The sequence below is a fragment of the Parambassis ranga genome, chromosome 6 (genome assembly GCF_900634625.1).
Source record: "Parambassis ranga chromosome 6, fParRan2.1, whole genome shotgun sequence".
In the NCBI taxonomy this organism is placed as follows: domain Eukaryota; kingdom Metazoa; phylum Chordata; class Actinopteri; family Ambassidae; genus Parambassis; species Parambassis ranga.
Window position 1 is genome coordinate 14,625,536 of NC_041027.1, and position 13,840 is coordinate 14,639,375.

Here is a 13,840-nt window from a genome sequence, read left to right on the forward strand (position 1 = left end):
TTAAATCTGAAGAAGCCACTCGGGGGAGCGTCTTCTTCAGTTCTTCTGTCCAGCTGCCTCGATTCAAACCCTTGGACACATCTTAATCAGCTGCTTGGTTCAGCTGTAGTGAAAGTAACGTTTATGTCACTGGAACAAACAACAGACAGACAGGGATCCACTCAGGACTCCACTTTATTGAATGTTCTGCTCAGGGAGAAACAAACACGTCGGACAACATGTGTTTTCATTCATCACAGATGGTGCACATGTATAAGTGGATGGTTTTATAACCAGTGCATGGATCTTCTTTTGCACTTGTTATAAATGAGACCTCTGATCTGATCAGGTCCAGAACACTTCCTGAGTGGTTCACTGCATTATCTAAAGACACACACTAAACAACACACATAGTCACACTGCAGCCCATCACCACCCAGTTATCCTGTCGACAATATGAGTCTTTTAAATGCATTCTGACATTGTAAATATTGTATTCCATAACATCCAAGCCTCCTCTGATAACTGCTGTCAGATCCAAACACCCAAAATCAAAAACAACACCTACATGAGTTTAACAGATATTTAGATTATTGATTGATTACTGTTTAAATGTGAAGAAAATCAAAAAGAAATCACACTGTTTTTGTAAAAGTAAAATATTATGTATTCATCAGGCACAGATTATAGAAGGAATAACTTGTCACCCCATCATTCTCTCTTTGTTGCCAATTTGCCTGAAGCTGAACGACCAACCCTGCATGCAGCATGTTTTTATCATGCTTACACAGTTGGACTCAGGGCAACGTAGCTGCAATTCACCCACAAGCCGGGGTAAAGTGGCTGTGTGAATGTGGCCTGAAAGGTGTAGAGGTGTCTCAGAGCGTTGGAGGACACACTGTAGAAGGACAGAGTGCCTGCAGGACAATTCAGAAACACACCAAACTTGCACCCAGTAGGTGGAACACGGTCACGCCACACTACACCTTTATACCAGGCTTTGAAGAGTCCTTGACTCCAGCCAAAACACCAAGAATAGACATTATTTCCCAGCCCTGCCACAGCGTTGTTTCCTTTCCTGGGACTTTCATCATATGCAACACCTACAGCAAATTCCTCACCACCAGCAGCAGCATTGCTCCACTCTACCTCCCAGTAATGGATCCCGTTCAGCCCCTCCTTGCACAGGACTTGTGGACATTCATCAAATCTCTGTGGAAGATCAGGATATGACTGCTTTACTCCCCGTGTTGCCTTCTTATTTTCCTGAGACAGAATGAGGCGGTAATTTGCAGTGTCAGGGTCCAGAGTGAGATCAGTGGCATCTGTGGACAGACAGAATAAAACCATGTCTTTCAATGTAGCCTTGTTTCTAGTTAAACTGGATCTGTGGCCGGCAGCAGTGTGAACAGGAAGTGGAAACTAAATACTTACACCAGAGCAGATCTCTTCGATCAGTTACAGTCTTCACATCACGGATCTCAGGCTTTGAAAACCTGCCAGGCTGCAGGCTGCCCCCCTTGTAGTGGTAGATGGCTGCTCCTTTCTGGTCCTTATCTGGAAGAACTGCTACGAGGAAGCGGAACCTGCTGCTCTTCTTCAGACCTTTGGCGAGGTTGCTGAACTCTTCTGCCATTGCTCTCACTTTAGCTACAGCTTCAGCTGAGGAGTACCACTGATCTTCTGCAGGTGCAGTGACATTTTTATCACGTTGTGATCCAAGTGAACAAAGGTAGTTTTCCATCTCTTTAAGGTATGGATCAGCAGTTCCCAGGGAGGTGAAAGCGAAGCACAGAGTGTGATCTACACCTGGAGTCAGAACCTCTTTCTCCAGCTCTGACTGATGTTGAACAATCTTTATCCCTGTTCCATCCATCATCCCAACGCAGGACCGGATGATGTTGATTTCTCTCTCGAGCCACATGTCTAAGTTTTTGTGGCTGAATGGTGACTTCTCCCTGTCATCAAGGAGCTTTTCCACTGATCTGCCGTCTTCTTTACCTGCCTTGATGGCAGGAAACTTCTCCTTCATGGTCTCTTGAAGTTTGGTGGTGTAATTGTTGCACAGGTCACGGAAACCTCTAACCTTGTGTTTGATCTCTGGAAACTTATCAACAATTTCATCTTCCAGAGCGTCATTGCATCTCATTTCTATTTCCTTCATATCTTCTAGAGCATCCTGGGCCTTCCTCAGCAGCCCCAGGCTGACCTCATAACTGAGTGGTGTCAGCCAGACTTTGACAGGGACAGCGTTCTCTTCTTTGTTACCCAGCAGGTTTGGAAGTTGCATGTAGGTCTTTACTGCATCTTTAAATGTTGCAGGGTTACTTGGAAGAATGAAGTCTCCGTAGAATTTACAGGAGAATTTCTTTGTTGCAGCCTTTTCTTCATCAGACAGCTTGGCATCAACTTCCCCCTCTAGACTAAATGAGGGAATCTTTCGTATGGCCGCCTGCATGTGGCCCTCGATTTTCTGGGTGCTGCTCACATCCAACCTCTCACTGTCAAACACAAAGAACGCATTCGCCCCATAAAGGATTCCAGTGACCACATGAGTTGCAACGAACTTGTCGGGAAGTTCTGCCAGTTTCACCTGCTGTTGAGAAACTGACAGCTGCTCAAAGCGAGTTGTAGCTTTGTACTGAAGGGTCACACGGCTCTGATTCTTGAACTTCTTGTGGTCATTCAGATACTTTGCAGATCCTCCAACTTCAATCAGGCCACCCAGAAAACTGGCCTTCAGAGAAGCATTGATGTCCATCAGAGAGGACTTTTCTTCAATGGAGTCAGATGCAGTGACTTTAAATATGGAGGCCTTCTCAGGTCTTGTTATCTTTTTCTCATCGATAGTTTTTCTATCCCACAGTGTGATACCTAAGGAAAATAAAAAGAAATGGTCAAACCCAGGGGGCATTGAGGGTGAAATAAGCTCCCCTGGCCTGACAGTAGACCTGCTTCTTTTTGATTATACACTGAGTCCAACAATGCTTGTTTAAACTTAGGAACGCAGCAGCAGAGCACAGTCTGACAAATATGGAAGTATACCTATCTATCTGCTACCTCCTAGCTTTGGTGCTACATTTGCTGCAGACAGTGGTGTTTATAGTAAATCATGAACAGCAAACTCAGCATTTTTGGCAAAAAATAATCAGCCAACATAAACCAACACTTTTATCAATGGCTGATACTGGTCGATGCTAACATGCTAGACCCACTGCTTCTGAAAATATGTATATAAAGGCCAGAGGAAGGATCTGAAGGGCTGAAGCTGTGGGGTTTACTTCAGCCAGAAAAGAAAGCTACAGCTCATAACCAGGAGCTGCTGTAATCATCTTTACCTGTGCACAGTTCATCTTTCCGAGCATCATACAGCATCCCCAGAGTGAAAGGACGACCCAGGGCAGGCATTGATACCTGGTTTGAGGCCAGGGCAGACACTGTTACCTGGTTTGAGGCCATCTCGTTAACCTGAGTGAAAACATCCAACAACACTTTTTAAACCAAACTCTCCTGTGCTGGGAGCTGATATGATAAATTATATTGTTCCATTAAAAAGTAACAGGGAAACATCTGACCAGTCGATCATACTCAACATATCAGATGACCCAAAAGCAGTCGTGTATTTTAAAATGTTACTGAACCAATACTATAATTACTATAGTAATTTTTTGAGACAAGAAGACAAGAGACCTAAAAACATAATGCCAATAAATGTACGATCAATAAATGTCAGCATCATCTAGTTCAAACATTACCTGCTGAAGCAGAGTATCAGCTGAGTTGCTGTTGTGAGTCTTCTTGACTTCTAACTGGAGCTTCCAGTCTGAAGCTCTGAGCTGCTACACGAGTACTTATACCTGCTGGGTCACCTCCCTCCTCCTCCTTCTCCTCTTCCACCTGCCAGAATTCTGCTGAAACTGGCCAATTGTCAGACTTATCTGAGTGATGATCTGATGTTCACAGAGCACCTTTAGAATGTGTTACTTAATCATTTTTTTTCATTCCAGGAAATTTTACAGGTCCAGAACTTCCTGAGTGGTTCACTGCATTTGTTTAAAAAGAACAAAACAACACACAATCCAACTGCAGCCCATCACCAACCAGTTAAATGCATTCTGACATTGTAAACATTGTATTTCATAACAGCCAAGCCTCCTCTGATAACGCTGTCAGATCAAAACACCCAAAATCACCACATACATAACAAATATTTAGGTTATTGATTGATTACTGTTTACATATGAAGAAAATCAATATTAAATATCATATAATAAATTATTTAAAGAACAAACCTACATTCAAACTGTGAAGTGTGTGGTGTGTTTTCACCACAAGTCAAAACAGATGAGCAACGGAAAGAAATATATTTGTAATGCACACTTGATGCTTCGAACTGGTTTTACAATGATCTTGCTCAGACATGTAAAGAACAGAATTTAACCTTCATTAGGTGGGTTTCTTGATAATTCCTTGGAAGAGAATTGGGGCCAGTAACCCTAACACCCACACAGTTTTAATGGCTGCATGTTGACTTCACCCTTTGATAACAGAGCTGTTCCACTGAACTGTTGTCTTCTTTACCTGACATTTCACACCCAGGTGTCAGTTGAAGTTTGGTTGTGCAATCGTTGCACAGAATTTGCTCAATGTTTGTTTGGCCTCTTCAACCTTCTCGACTTGGTCTTTCAGAGCATCATTGCATCTGATGTCTATTTACCCTCATATCTCAGAGACGTTCTTTTACTTTAATGTTATCTTCATTGGAAAAAAAAAAACATTTTTTCAAAAAAATAGACATTTCTAAGTGACCCCAAACCTTTTAAATAGTAGTGTATATATGAGTGAGCAGTGTCAGCCCGAGCTGGTGCTCTTGTTTTCATAGTACCGACATATTATCTCAGTTTAGGAAGATGAACAGGAGTGATTGAGCTGTAAATATATGTATGATAAGCATTTGAAGGAGCAATTACAGCATTTTTGTTTATTTATTAATTAGGCATGGTGTTGTAGGGGCAAACTTCCTTCAGGACCCCACATTCAGGGGGTCCTGAAGGAAGTTTGCCCCTACAAACTTCCTGACGGAAGTGACTTATGCTCAAAAGCAGTCTCAATGCCGGTAGGTTTTAGTGATCACAACCTAGTTTCAATTAGTAGGAAGAATAAAGTTCCCAAATTGGGACAGAACATGATTGTTAAAAGGATATTTAAATACTTTAATGAAAATGAATATTCTGAAGAAGTCAGAAATGTTGATTGGTCAAAGTTAAGATATTATTTGAGGATGATCCTGATAGAGCCTTAGAGGCTGAGGATGAATGGTGCGACAGCTCCTACTTGCAACTGAACGTCAGTAAGACCAAGGGGCTAGTCGTGACTTATTCCAAAAAACAGAGGGACCAGCAGCCACCACCAACATCCACGGAGAGCCAGTGGAGCTGGTCAAGGAGGTCAGATATCTGGGCACCATCTTTGACAACCTCCTGAAATTCTCCTCCGACACCGAGGACACTTTCAGAAGGTGCCAGCAACGTCTCTGCCTCCTGAGAAAACTCAGCTCCTTTGGAGTCAGTAAAGACATTCTACCGACTTTCTACCTCAGTTTTATTGAGAGCATCATCACCTTCTCAATAACCTGCTGGTTCCACTCCATCAGCCTCCACAACAGAAACCGACTGCAGAGCACTGTTTCAGTCTGCTCTAAGATCATAGGCCTGCCTGTAAGAATTCTTGCTCATACTCATGACCAACGGACACTTAACCTGGCAGTAAAAATCATCACAGAGCACTCACACGTCCTCCACTCAGCATTTCAGTGGCTCCCCTAGACGACGGCTCCGCTGCCCCACCTGCAGAACCCAAAAAAGAAAGGCCATCTTCGCCCCCAAAGCCTGGACTGGATGCTGCGTGCTGTGTTTTTATAAAGTCCTTCAATCATGATGCCCGTGCTCTGGCTCGTTGGTTACCTTAGCTGTCTGCTAACAGGAATGATTATTTTTTTATTCCCATTTATTGTTATCCAGTCAGCAGCCTTTCCTCACCTAATGCCCTCAGCCTGGCCGGGGTGGTGGGTTTGCTCAGAGGGGTCTCGTGCCGGGAGTGTAGTCCTGGCTGACATGTTAGAGGTCTTTATTACAGAAAATGTGCTACTCAGACATTTCTTCTTTCCTGATCTGGTCACCTTCTCTGTACAAAGCTGGACCCCTTCAAGTGAAGTGATTCCCTTTTTCACTGACACTGACTTGATGCTTTGAACTGGTTTTACAATGATCTTGCTTAGACATGTAAAGAACAGAATGAAGAGAATAGGGGCCAGTAACACTAACACCCACTTCCTGGTGCCACTTGTCTCAGTTGTACCGTTGACTTCACCCTTTGATAACAGAGCTGTTCCACTGAACTGTTGTCTTCTTTACCTGACATTTCACACCCAGGTGTCAGTTGAAGTGTGGTTGTGCAATCGTTGCACAGAATTCGCTCCATGTTTGTTTGGCCTCTTCAACCTTCTCGACTATTTGGTCTTTCAGAGCATCATTGCATCCGATGTCTGTTTCCTCTCATATCTCAGAGACCTTCTTCTACTTTAATGTTATCTTCATTGAAAAAAAAAAAACATAAAAAATAAAGACATTTCTAAGTGACCCCAAACCTTTAAACAGTAGTGTATATATGAGTGGGCAGTGTCAGCCAGACTTGATGGCTGACAGCATTTGGCATTTTGAAAGACAGCTGAGAGGGGGGTGCACAGGCACAAATGGGGGGCATTAGCCACTGTTATTATTCACAATGTAGAAGTATTTATATAAGTATTTATATCAAAACAAACCTTATTCCAAAAAACAGAGGGACCTGACTACAGCAGCCACCACCAACATCCACGGAGAGCCAGTGGAGCTGGTCAAGGAGGTCAGATATCTGGGCACCATCTTTGACAACCTCCTGAAATTCTCCTCCGACACCGAGAAGGTGCCAGCAATGTCTCTACCTCCTGAGAAAACTCAGCTCCTTTGGAGTCAGTAAAGACATTCTACCGACTTTCTACCTCAGTTTTATTGAGAGCATCATCACCTTCTCAATAACCTGCTGGTACCACTCCATCAGCCTCCACAACAGAAACCGACTGCAGAGCACTGTTTCAGTCTGCTCTAAGATCATAGGCTTGCCTATAAGAATTCTTGCTCATACTCATGACCAACGGACACTTAACCTGGCAGTAAAAATCATCACAGAGCACTCACACGTCCTCCACTCAGCATTTCAGTGGTGCCCTTCTTGACCACTGCAGAACCCAAAAAAGAAAGGCCATCTTCGCCCCAAAGACTAGACTGGATGCTGCGTGCTGTGTTTTTTTAAAGTCCTTCAATCATGATGCCTGTGCTCTGGCTCGTTGGTTACCTTAGCTGTCTGCTAACATAAGACCGTCCATTAAACTAAAGCAAGAATACGTTGCTTGCTGTCAGCTAGTTTTTAGTTCAGAGGGGTCTCGCCCATGGAGTGTAGTCCTGGCTGACATGTTAGAGGTCGTTATTACAGAAAATGTGCTACTCAGACATTTCTTCTTTCCTGATCTGGTCACCTTCTCTGTGCAAAGCTGGACCCCTTCAAGTGAAGTGATTCCCTTTTTCACTGACACTGACTTGATGCTTTGAACTGGTTTTACAATGATCTTGCTTAGACATGTAAAGAACAGAATGAAGAGAATAGGGGCCAGTAACACTAACACCCACTTCCTGGTGCCACTTGTCTCAGTTGTACCGTTGACTTCACCCTTTGATAACAGAGCTGTTCCACTGAACTGTTGTCTTCTTTACCTGACATTTCACACCCAGGTGTCAGTTGAAGTGTGGTTGTGCAATCGTTGCACAGAATTCGCTCCATGTTTGTTTGGCCTCTTCAACCTTCTCGACTATTTGGTCTTTCAGAGCATCATTGCATCCGATGTCTGTTTCCTCTCATATCTCAGAGACCTTCTTCTACTTTAATGTTATCTTCATTGAAAAAAAAAAAACATAAAAAATAAAGACATTTCTAAGTGACCCCAAACCTTTAAACAGTAGTGTATATATGAGTGGGCAGTGTCAGCCAGACTTGATGGCTGACAGCATTTGGCATTTTGAAAGACAGCTGAGAGGGGGGTGCACAGGCACAAATGGGGGGCATTAGCCACTGTTATTATTCACAATGTAGAAGTATTTATATAAGTATTTATATCAAAACAAACCTTATTCCAAAAAACAGAGGGACCTGACTACAGCAGCCACCACCAACATCCACGGAGAGCCAGTGGAGCTGGTCAAGGAGGTCAGATATCTGGGCACCATCTTTGACAACCTCCTGAAATTCTCCTCCGACACCGAGAAGGTGCCAGCAATGTCTCTACCTCCTGAGAAAACTCAGCTCCTTTGGAGTCAGTAAAGACATTCTACCGACTTTCTACCTCAGTTTTATTGAGAGCATCATCACCTTCTCAATAACCTGCTGGTACCACTCCATCAGCCTCCACAACAGAAACCGACTGCAGAGCACTGTTTCAGTCTGCTCTAAGATCATAGGCTTGCCTATAAGAATTCTTGCTCATACTCATGACCAACGGACACTTAACCTGGCAGTAAAAATCATCACAGAGCACTCACACGTCCTCCACTCAGCATTTCAGTGGTGCCCTTCTTGACCACTGCAGAACCCAAAAAAGAAAGGCCATCTTCGCCCCAAAGACTAGACTGGATGCTGCGTGCTGTGTTTTTTTAAAGTCCTTCAATCATGATGCCTGTGCTCTGGCTCGTTGGTTACCTTAGCTGTCTGCTAACATAAGACCGTCCATTAAACTAAAGCAAGAATACGTTGCTTGCTGTCAGCTAGTTTTTAGTTCAGAGGGGTCTCGCCCATGGAGTGTAGTCCTGGCTGACATGTTAGAGGTCGTTATTACAGAAAATGTGCTACTCAGACATTTCTTCTTTCCTGATCTGGTCACCTTCTCTGTGCAAAGCTGGACCCCTTCAAGTGAAGTGATTCCCTTTTTCACTGACACTGACTTGATGCTTTGAACTGGTTTTACAATGATCTTGCTTAGACATGTAAAGAACAGAATGAAGAGAATAGGGGCCAGTAACACTAACACCCACTTCCTGGTGCCACTTGTCTCAGTTGTACCGTTGACTTCACCCTTTGATAACAGAGCTGTTCCACTGAACTGTTGTCTTCTTTACCTGACATTTCACACCCAGGTGTCAGTTGAAGTGTGGTTGTGCAATCGTTGCACAGAATTCGCTCCATGTTTGTTTGGCCTCTTCAACCTTCTCGACTATTTGGTCTTTCAGAGCATCATTGCATCCGATGTCTGTTTCCTCTCATATCTCAGAGACCTTCTTCTACTTTAATGTTATCTTCATTGAAAAAAAAAAAAACATAAAAAATAAAGACATTTCTAAGTGACCCCAAACCTTTAAACAGTAGTGTATATATGAGTGGGCAGTGTCAGCCAGACTTGATGGCTGACAGCATTTGGCATTTTGAAAGACAGCTGAGAGGGGGGTGCACAGGCACAAATGGGGGGCATTAGCCACTGTTATTATTCACAATGTAGAAGTATTTATATAAGTATTTATATCAAAACAAACCTTATTCCAAAAAACAGAGGGACCTGACTACAGCAGCCACCACCAACATCCACGGAGAGCCAGTGGAGCTGGTCAAGGAGGTCAGATATCTGGGCACCATCTTTGACAACCTCCTGAAATTCTCCTCCGACACCGAGAAGGTGCCAGCAATGTCTCTACCTCCTGAGAAAACTCAGCTCCTTTGGAGTCAGTAAAGACATTCTACCGACTTTCTACCTCAGTTTTATTGAGAGCATCATCACCTTCTCAATAACCTGCTGGTACCACTCCATCAGCCTCCACAACAGAAACCGACTGCAGAGCACTGTTTCAGTCTGCTCTAAGATCATAGGCTTGCCTATAAGAATTCTTGCTCATACTCATGACCAACGGACACTTAACCTGGCAGTAAAAATCATCACAGAGCACTCACACGTCCTCCACTCAGCATTTCAGTGGTGCCCTTCTTGACCACTGCAGAACCCAAAAAAGAAAGGCCATCTTCGCCCCAAAGACTAGACTGGATGCTGCGTGCTGTGTTTTTTTAAAGTCCTTCAATCATGATGCCTGTGCTCTGGCTCGTTGGTTACCTTAGCTGTCTGCTAACATAAGTCCGTCCATTAAACTAAAGCAAGAATACGTTGCTTGCTGTCAGCTAGTTTTTAGTTCAGAGGGGTCTCGCCCATGGAGTGTAGTCCTGGCTGACATGTTAGAGGTCGTTATTACAGAAAATGTGCTACTCAGACATTTCTTCTTTCCTGATCTGGTCACCTTCTCTGTGCAAAGCTGGACCCCTTCAAGTGAAGTGATTCCCTTTTTCACTGACACTGACTTGATGCTTTGAACTGGTTTTACAATGATCTTGCTTAGACATGTAAAGAACAGAATGAAGAGAATAGGGGCCAGTAACACTAACACCCACTTCCTGGTGCCACTTGTCTCAGTTGTACCGTTGACTTCACCCTTTGATAACAGAGCTGTTCCACTGAACTGTTGTCTTCTTTACCTGACATTTCACACCCAGGTGTCAGTTGAAGTGTGGTTGTGCAATCGTTGCACAGAATTCGCTCCATGTTTGTTTGGCCTCTTCAACCTTCTCGACTATTTGGTCTTTCAGAGCATCATTGCATCCGATGTCTGTTTCCTCTCATATCTCAGAGACCTTCTTCTACTTTAATGTTATCTTCATTGAAAAAAAAAACATAAAAAATAAAGACATTTCTAAGTGACCCCAAACCTTTAAACAGTAGTGTATATATGAGTGGGCAGTGTCAGCCAGACTTGATGGCTGACAGCATTTGGCATTTTGAAAGACAGCTGAGAGGGGGGTGCACAGGCACAAATGGGGGGCATTAGCCACTGTTATTATTCACAATGTAGAAGTATTTATATAAGTATTTATATCAAAACAAACCTTATTCCAAAAAACAGAGGGACCTGACTACAGCAGCCACCACCAACATCCACGGAGAGCCAGTGGAGCTGGTCAAGGAGGTCAGATATCTGGGCACCATCTTTGACAACCTCCTGAAATTCTCCTCCGACACCGAGAAGGTGCCAGCAATGTCTCTACCTCCTGAGAAAACTCAGCTCCTTTGGAGTCAGTAAAGACATTCTACCGACTTTCTACCTCAGTTTTATTGAGAGCATCATCACCTTCTCAATAACCTGCTGGTACCACTCCATCAGCCTCCACAACAGAAACCGACTGCAGAGCACTGTTTCAGTCTGCTCTAAGATCATAGGCTTGCCTATAAGAATTCTTGCTCATACTCATGACCAACGGACACTCAACCTGGCAGTAAAAATCATCAAAGAGCACTCACACGTCCTCCACTCAGCATTTCAGTGGTGCCCTTCTTGACCACTGCAGAACCCAAAAAAGAAAGGCCATCTTCGCCCCAAAGACTAGACTGGATGCTGCGTGCTGTGTTTTTTTAAAGTCCTTCAATCATGATGCCTGTGCTCTGGCTCGTTGGTTACCTTAGCTGTCTGCTAACATAAGTCCGTCCATTAAACTAAAGCAAGAATACGTTGCTTGCTGTCAGCTAGTTTTTAGTTCAGAGGGGTCTCGCCCATGGAGTGTAGTCCTGGCTGACATGTTAGAGGTCGTTATTACAGAAAATGTGCTACTCAGACATTTCTTCTTTCCTGATCTGGTCACCTTCTCTGTGCAAAGCTGGACCCCTTCAAGTGAAGTGATTCCCTTTTTCACTGACACTGACTTGATGCTTTGAACTGGTTTTACAATGATCTTGCTTAGACATGTAAAGAACAGAATGAAGAGAATAGGGGCCAGTAACACTAACACCCACTTCCTGGTGCCACTTGTCTCAGTTGTACCGTTGACTTCACCCTTTGATAACAGAGCTGTTCCACTGAACTGTTGTCTTCTTTACCTGACATTTCACACCCAGGTGTCAGTTGAAGTGTGGTTGTGCAATCGTTGCACAGAATTCGCTCCATGTTTGTTTGGCCTCTTCAACCTTCTCGACTATTTGGTCTTTCAGAGCATCATTGCATCCGATGTCTGTTTCCTCTCATATCTCAGAGACCTTCTTCTACTTTAATGTTATCTTCATTGAAAAAAAAAAAAACATAAAAAATAAAGACATTTCTAAGTGACCCCAAACCTTTAAACAGTAGTGTATATATGAGTGGGCAGTGTCAGCCAGACTTGATGGCTGACAGCATTTGGCATTTTGAAAGACAGCTGAGAGGGGGGTGCACAGGCACAAATGGGGGGCATTAGCCACTGTTATTATTCACAATGTAGAAGTATTTATATAAGTATTTATATCAAAACAAACCTTATTCCAAAAAACAGAGGGACCTGACTACAGCAGCCACCACCAACATCCACGGAGAGCCAGTGGAGCTGGTCAAGGAGGTCAGATATCTGGGCACCATCTTTGACAACCTCCTGAAATTCTCCTCCGACACCGAGAAGGTGCCAGCAATGTCTCTACCTCCTGAGAAAACTCAGCTCCTTTGGAGTCAGTAAAGACATTCTACCGACTTTCTACCTCAGTTTTATTGAGAGCATCATCACCTTCTCAATAACCTGCTGGTACCACTCCATCAGCCTCCACAACAGAAACCGACTGCAGAGCACTGTTTCAGTCTGCTCTAAGATCATAGGCCTGCCTATAAGAATTCTTGCTCATACTCATGACCAACGGACACTTAACCTGGCAGTAAAAATCATCACAGAGCACTCACACGTCCTCCACTCAGCATTTCAGTGGTGCCCTTCTTGACCACTGCAGAACCCAAAAAAGAAAGGCCATCTTCGCCCCAAAGACTAGACTGGATGCTGCGTGCTGTGTTTTTTTAAAGTCCTTCAATCATGATGCCTGTGCTCTGGCTCGTTGGTTACCTTAGCTGTCTGCTAACATAAGTCCGTCCATTAAACTAAAGCAAGAATACGTTGCTTGCTGTCAGCTAGTTTTTAGTTCAGAGGGGTCTCGCCCATGGAGTGTAGTCCTGGCTGACATGTTAGAGGTCGTTATTACAGAAAATGTGCTACTCAGACATTTCTTCTTTCCTGATCTGGTCACCTTCTCTGTACAAAGCTGGACCCCTTCAAGTGAAGTGATTCCCTTTTTCACTGACACTGACTTGATGCTTTGAACTGGTTTTACAATGATCTTGCTTAGACATGTAAAGAACAGAATGAAGAGAATGGGGGCCAGTAACACTAACACCCACTTCCTGGTGCCACTTGTCTCAGTTGTACCGTTGACTTCACCCTTTGATAACAGAGCTGTTCCACTGAACTGTTGTCTTCTTTACCTGACATTTCACACCCAGGTGTTAGTTGAAGTTTGGTTGTGCAATGGTTGCACAGAATTCGCTCCATGTTTGTTTGGCCTCTTCAACCTTTGACTATCTGGTCTTTCAGAGCATCATTGCATCTGATGTCCGTTTCCCCTCATATCTCAGAGACCTTCTTCAGCCACTTCCTAAGTAGTCAGACCTCACCTTTCACTGTTTTAGCTGTGCATTAGGGGTGGGAAGGTTTAGGAAAAAAATCTGAACCGTTCGGTACACGTGTTTCGGTTTGTGGCGCGTGTTCTGTTCGGTTCTGGACATGCGCATCAAGTAATACAGGGGGGCGTTTTCACCATAGCATATAGACGAGTGTTGGCAACTTGGCGTCTCTCTCACTACATTTAAAGCAAATAGTGACACTCTGGTGACTTTTGGAGACTGACATGAAATCATTCTGCAGTCAGGCTACTGTCCTCGACAAGCAGAGACCGTGA

The 13,840-nt window shown here is 43.8% G+C and overlaps 1 protein-coding gene across 1 annotated transcript; it reads right to left on the minus strand.

Annotated features, from left to right (window-relative positions):
- Positions 1 to 417: 417 nt before the first annotated feature.
- LOC114437505 (neoverrucotoxin subunit alpha-like) lies at positions 418 to 3,787 on the minus strand. Its single transcript, XM_028408253.1, has 4 exons — positions 3,735 to 3,787; positions 3,318 to 3,447; positions 1,414 to 2,853; positions 418 to 1,304 (listed from the first exon to the last, which is right to left on the minus strand). The coding sequence occupies exons 2-4, from the start codon at positions 3,436 to 3,438 to the stop codon at positions 763 to 765; spliced, it is 2,103 nt and encodes a 700-aa protein (XP_028264054.1). The 5' UTR covers positions 3,439 to 3,447; positions 3,735 to 3,787; the 3' UTR covers positions 418 to 762.
- Between the last annotated feature and the right edge of the window lie 10,053 nt (positions 3,788 to 13,840).

What these genes read in the sequence shown, in the direction of transcription:
- LOC114437505 (XM_028408253.1), bottom strand. Translation starts at nt 3,438, where the DNA reads ATGGCCTCAAACCAGGTAACAGTGTCTGCCCTGGCCTCAAACCAGGTA. An exon ending in GAAAGATGAACTGTGCACAG is followed by an intron (nt 2,854 to 3,317) that starts GTAAAGATGATT and finishes TATTTTCCTTAG; the next exon opens with GTATCACACTGTGGGATAGA. An exon ending in TCGAAGAGATCTGCTCTGGT is followed by an intron (nt 1,305 to 1,413) that starts GTAAGTATTTAG and finishes GTCTGTCCACAG; the next exon opens with ATGCCACTGATCTCACTCTG.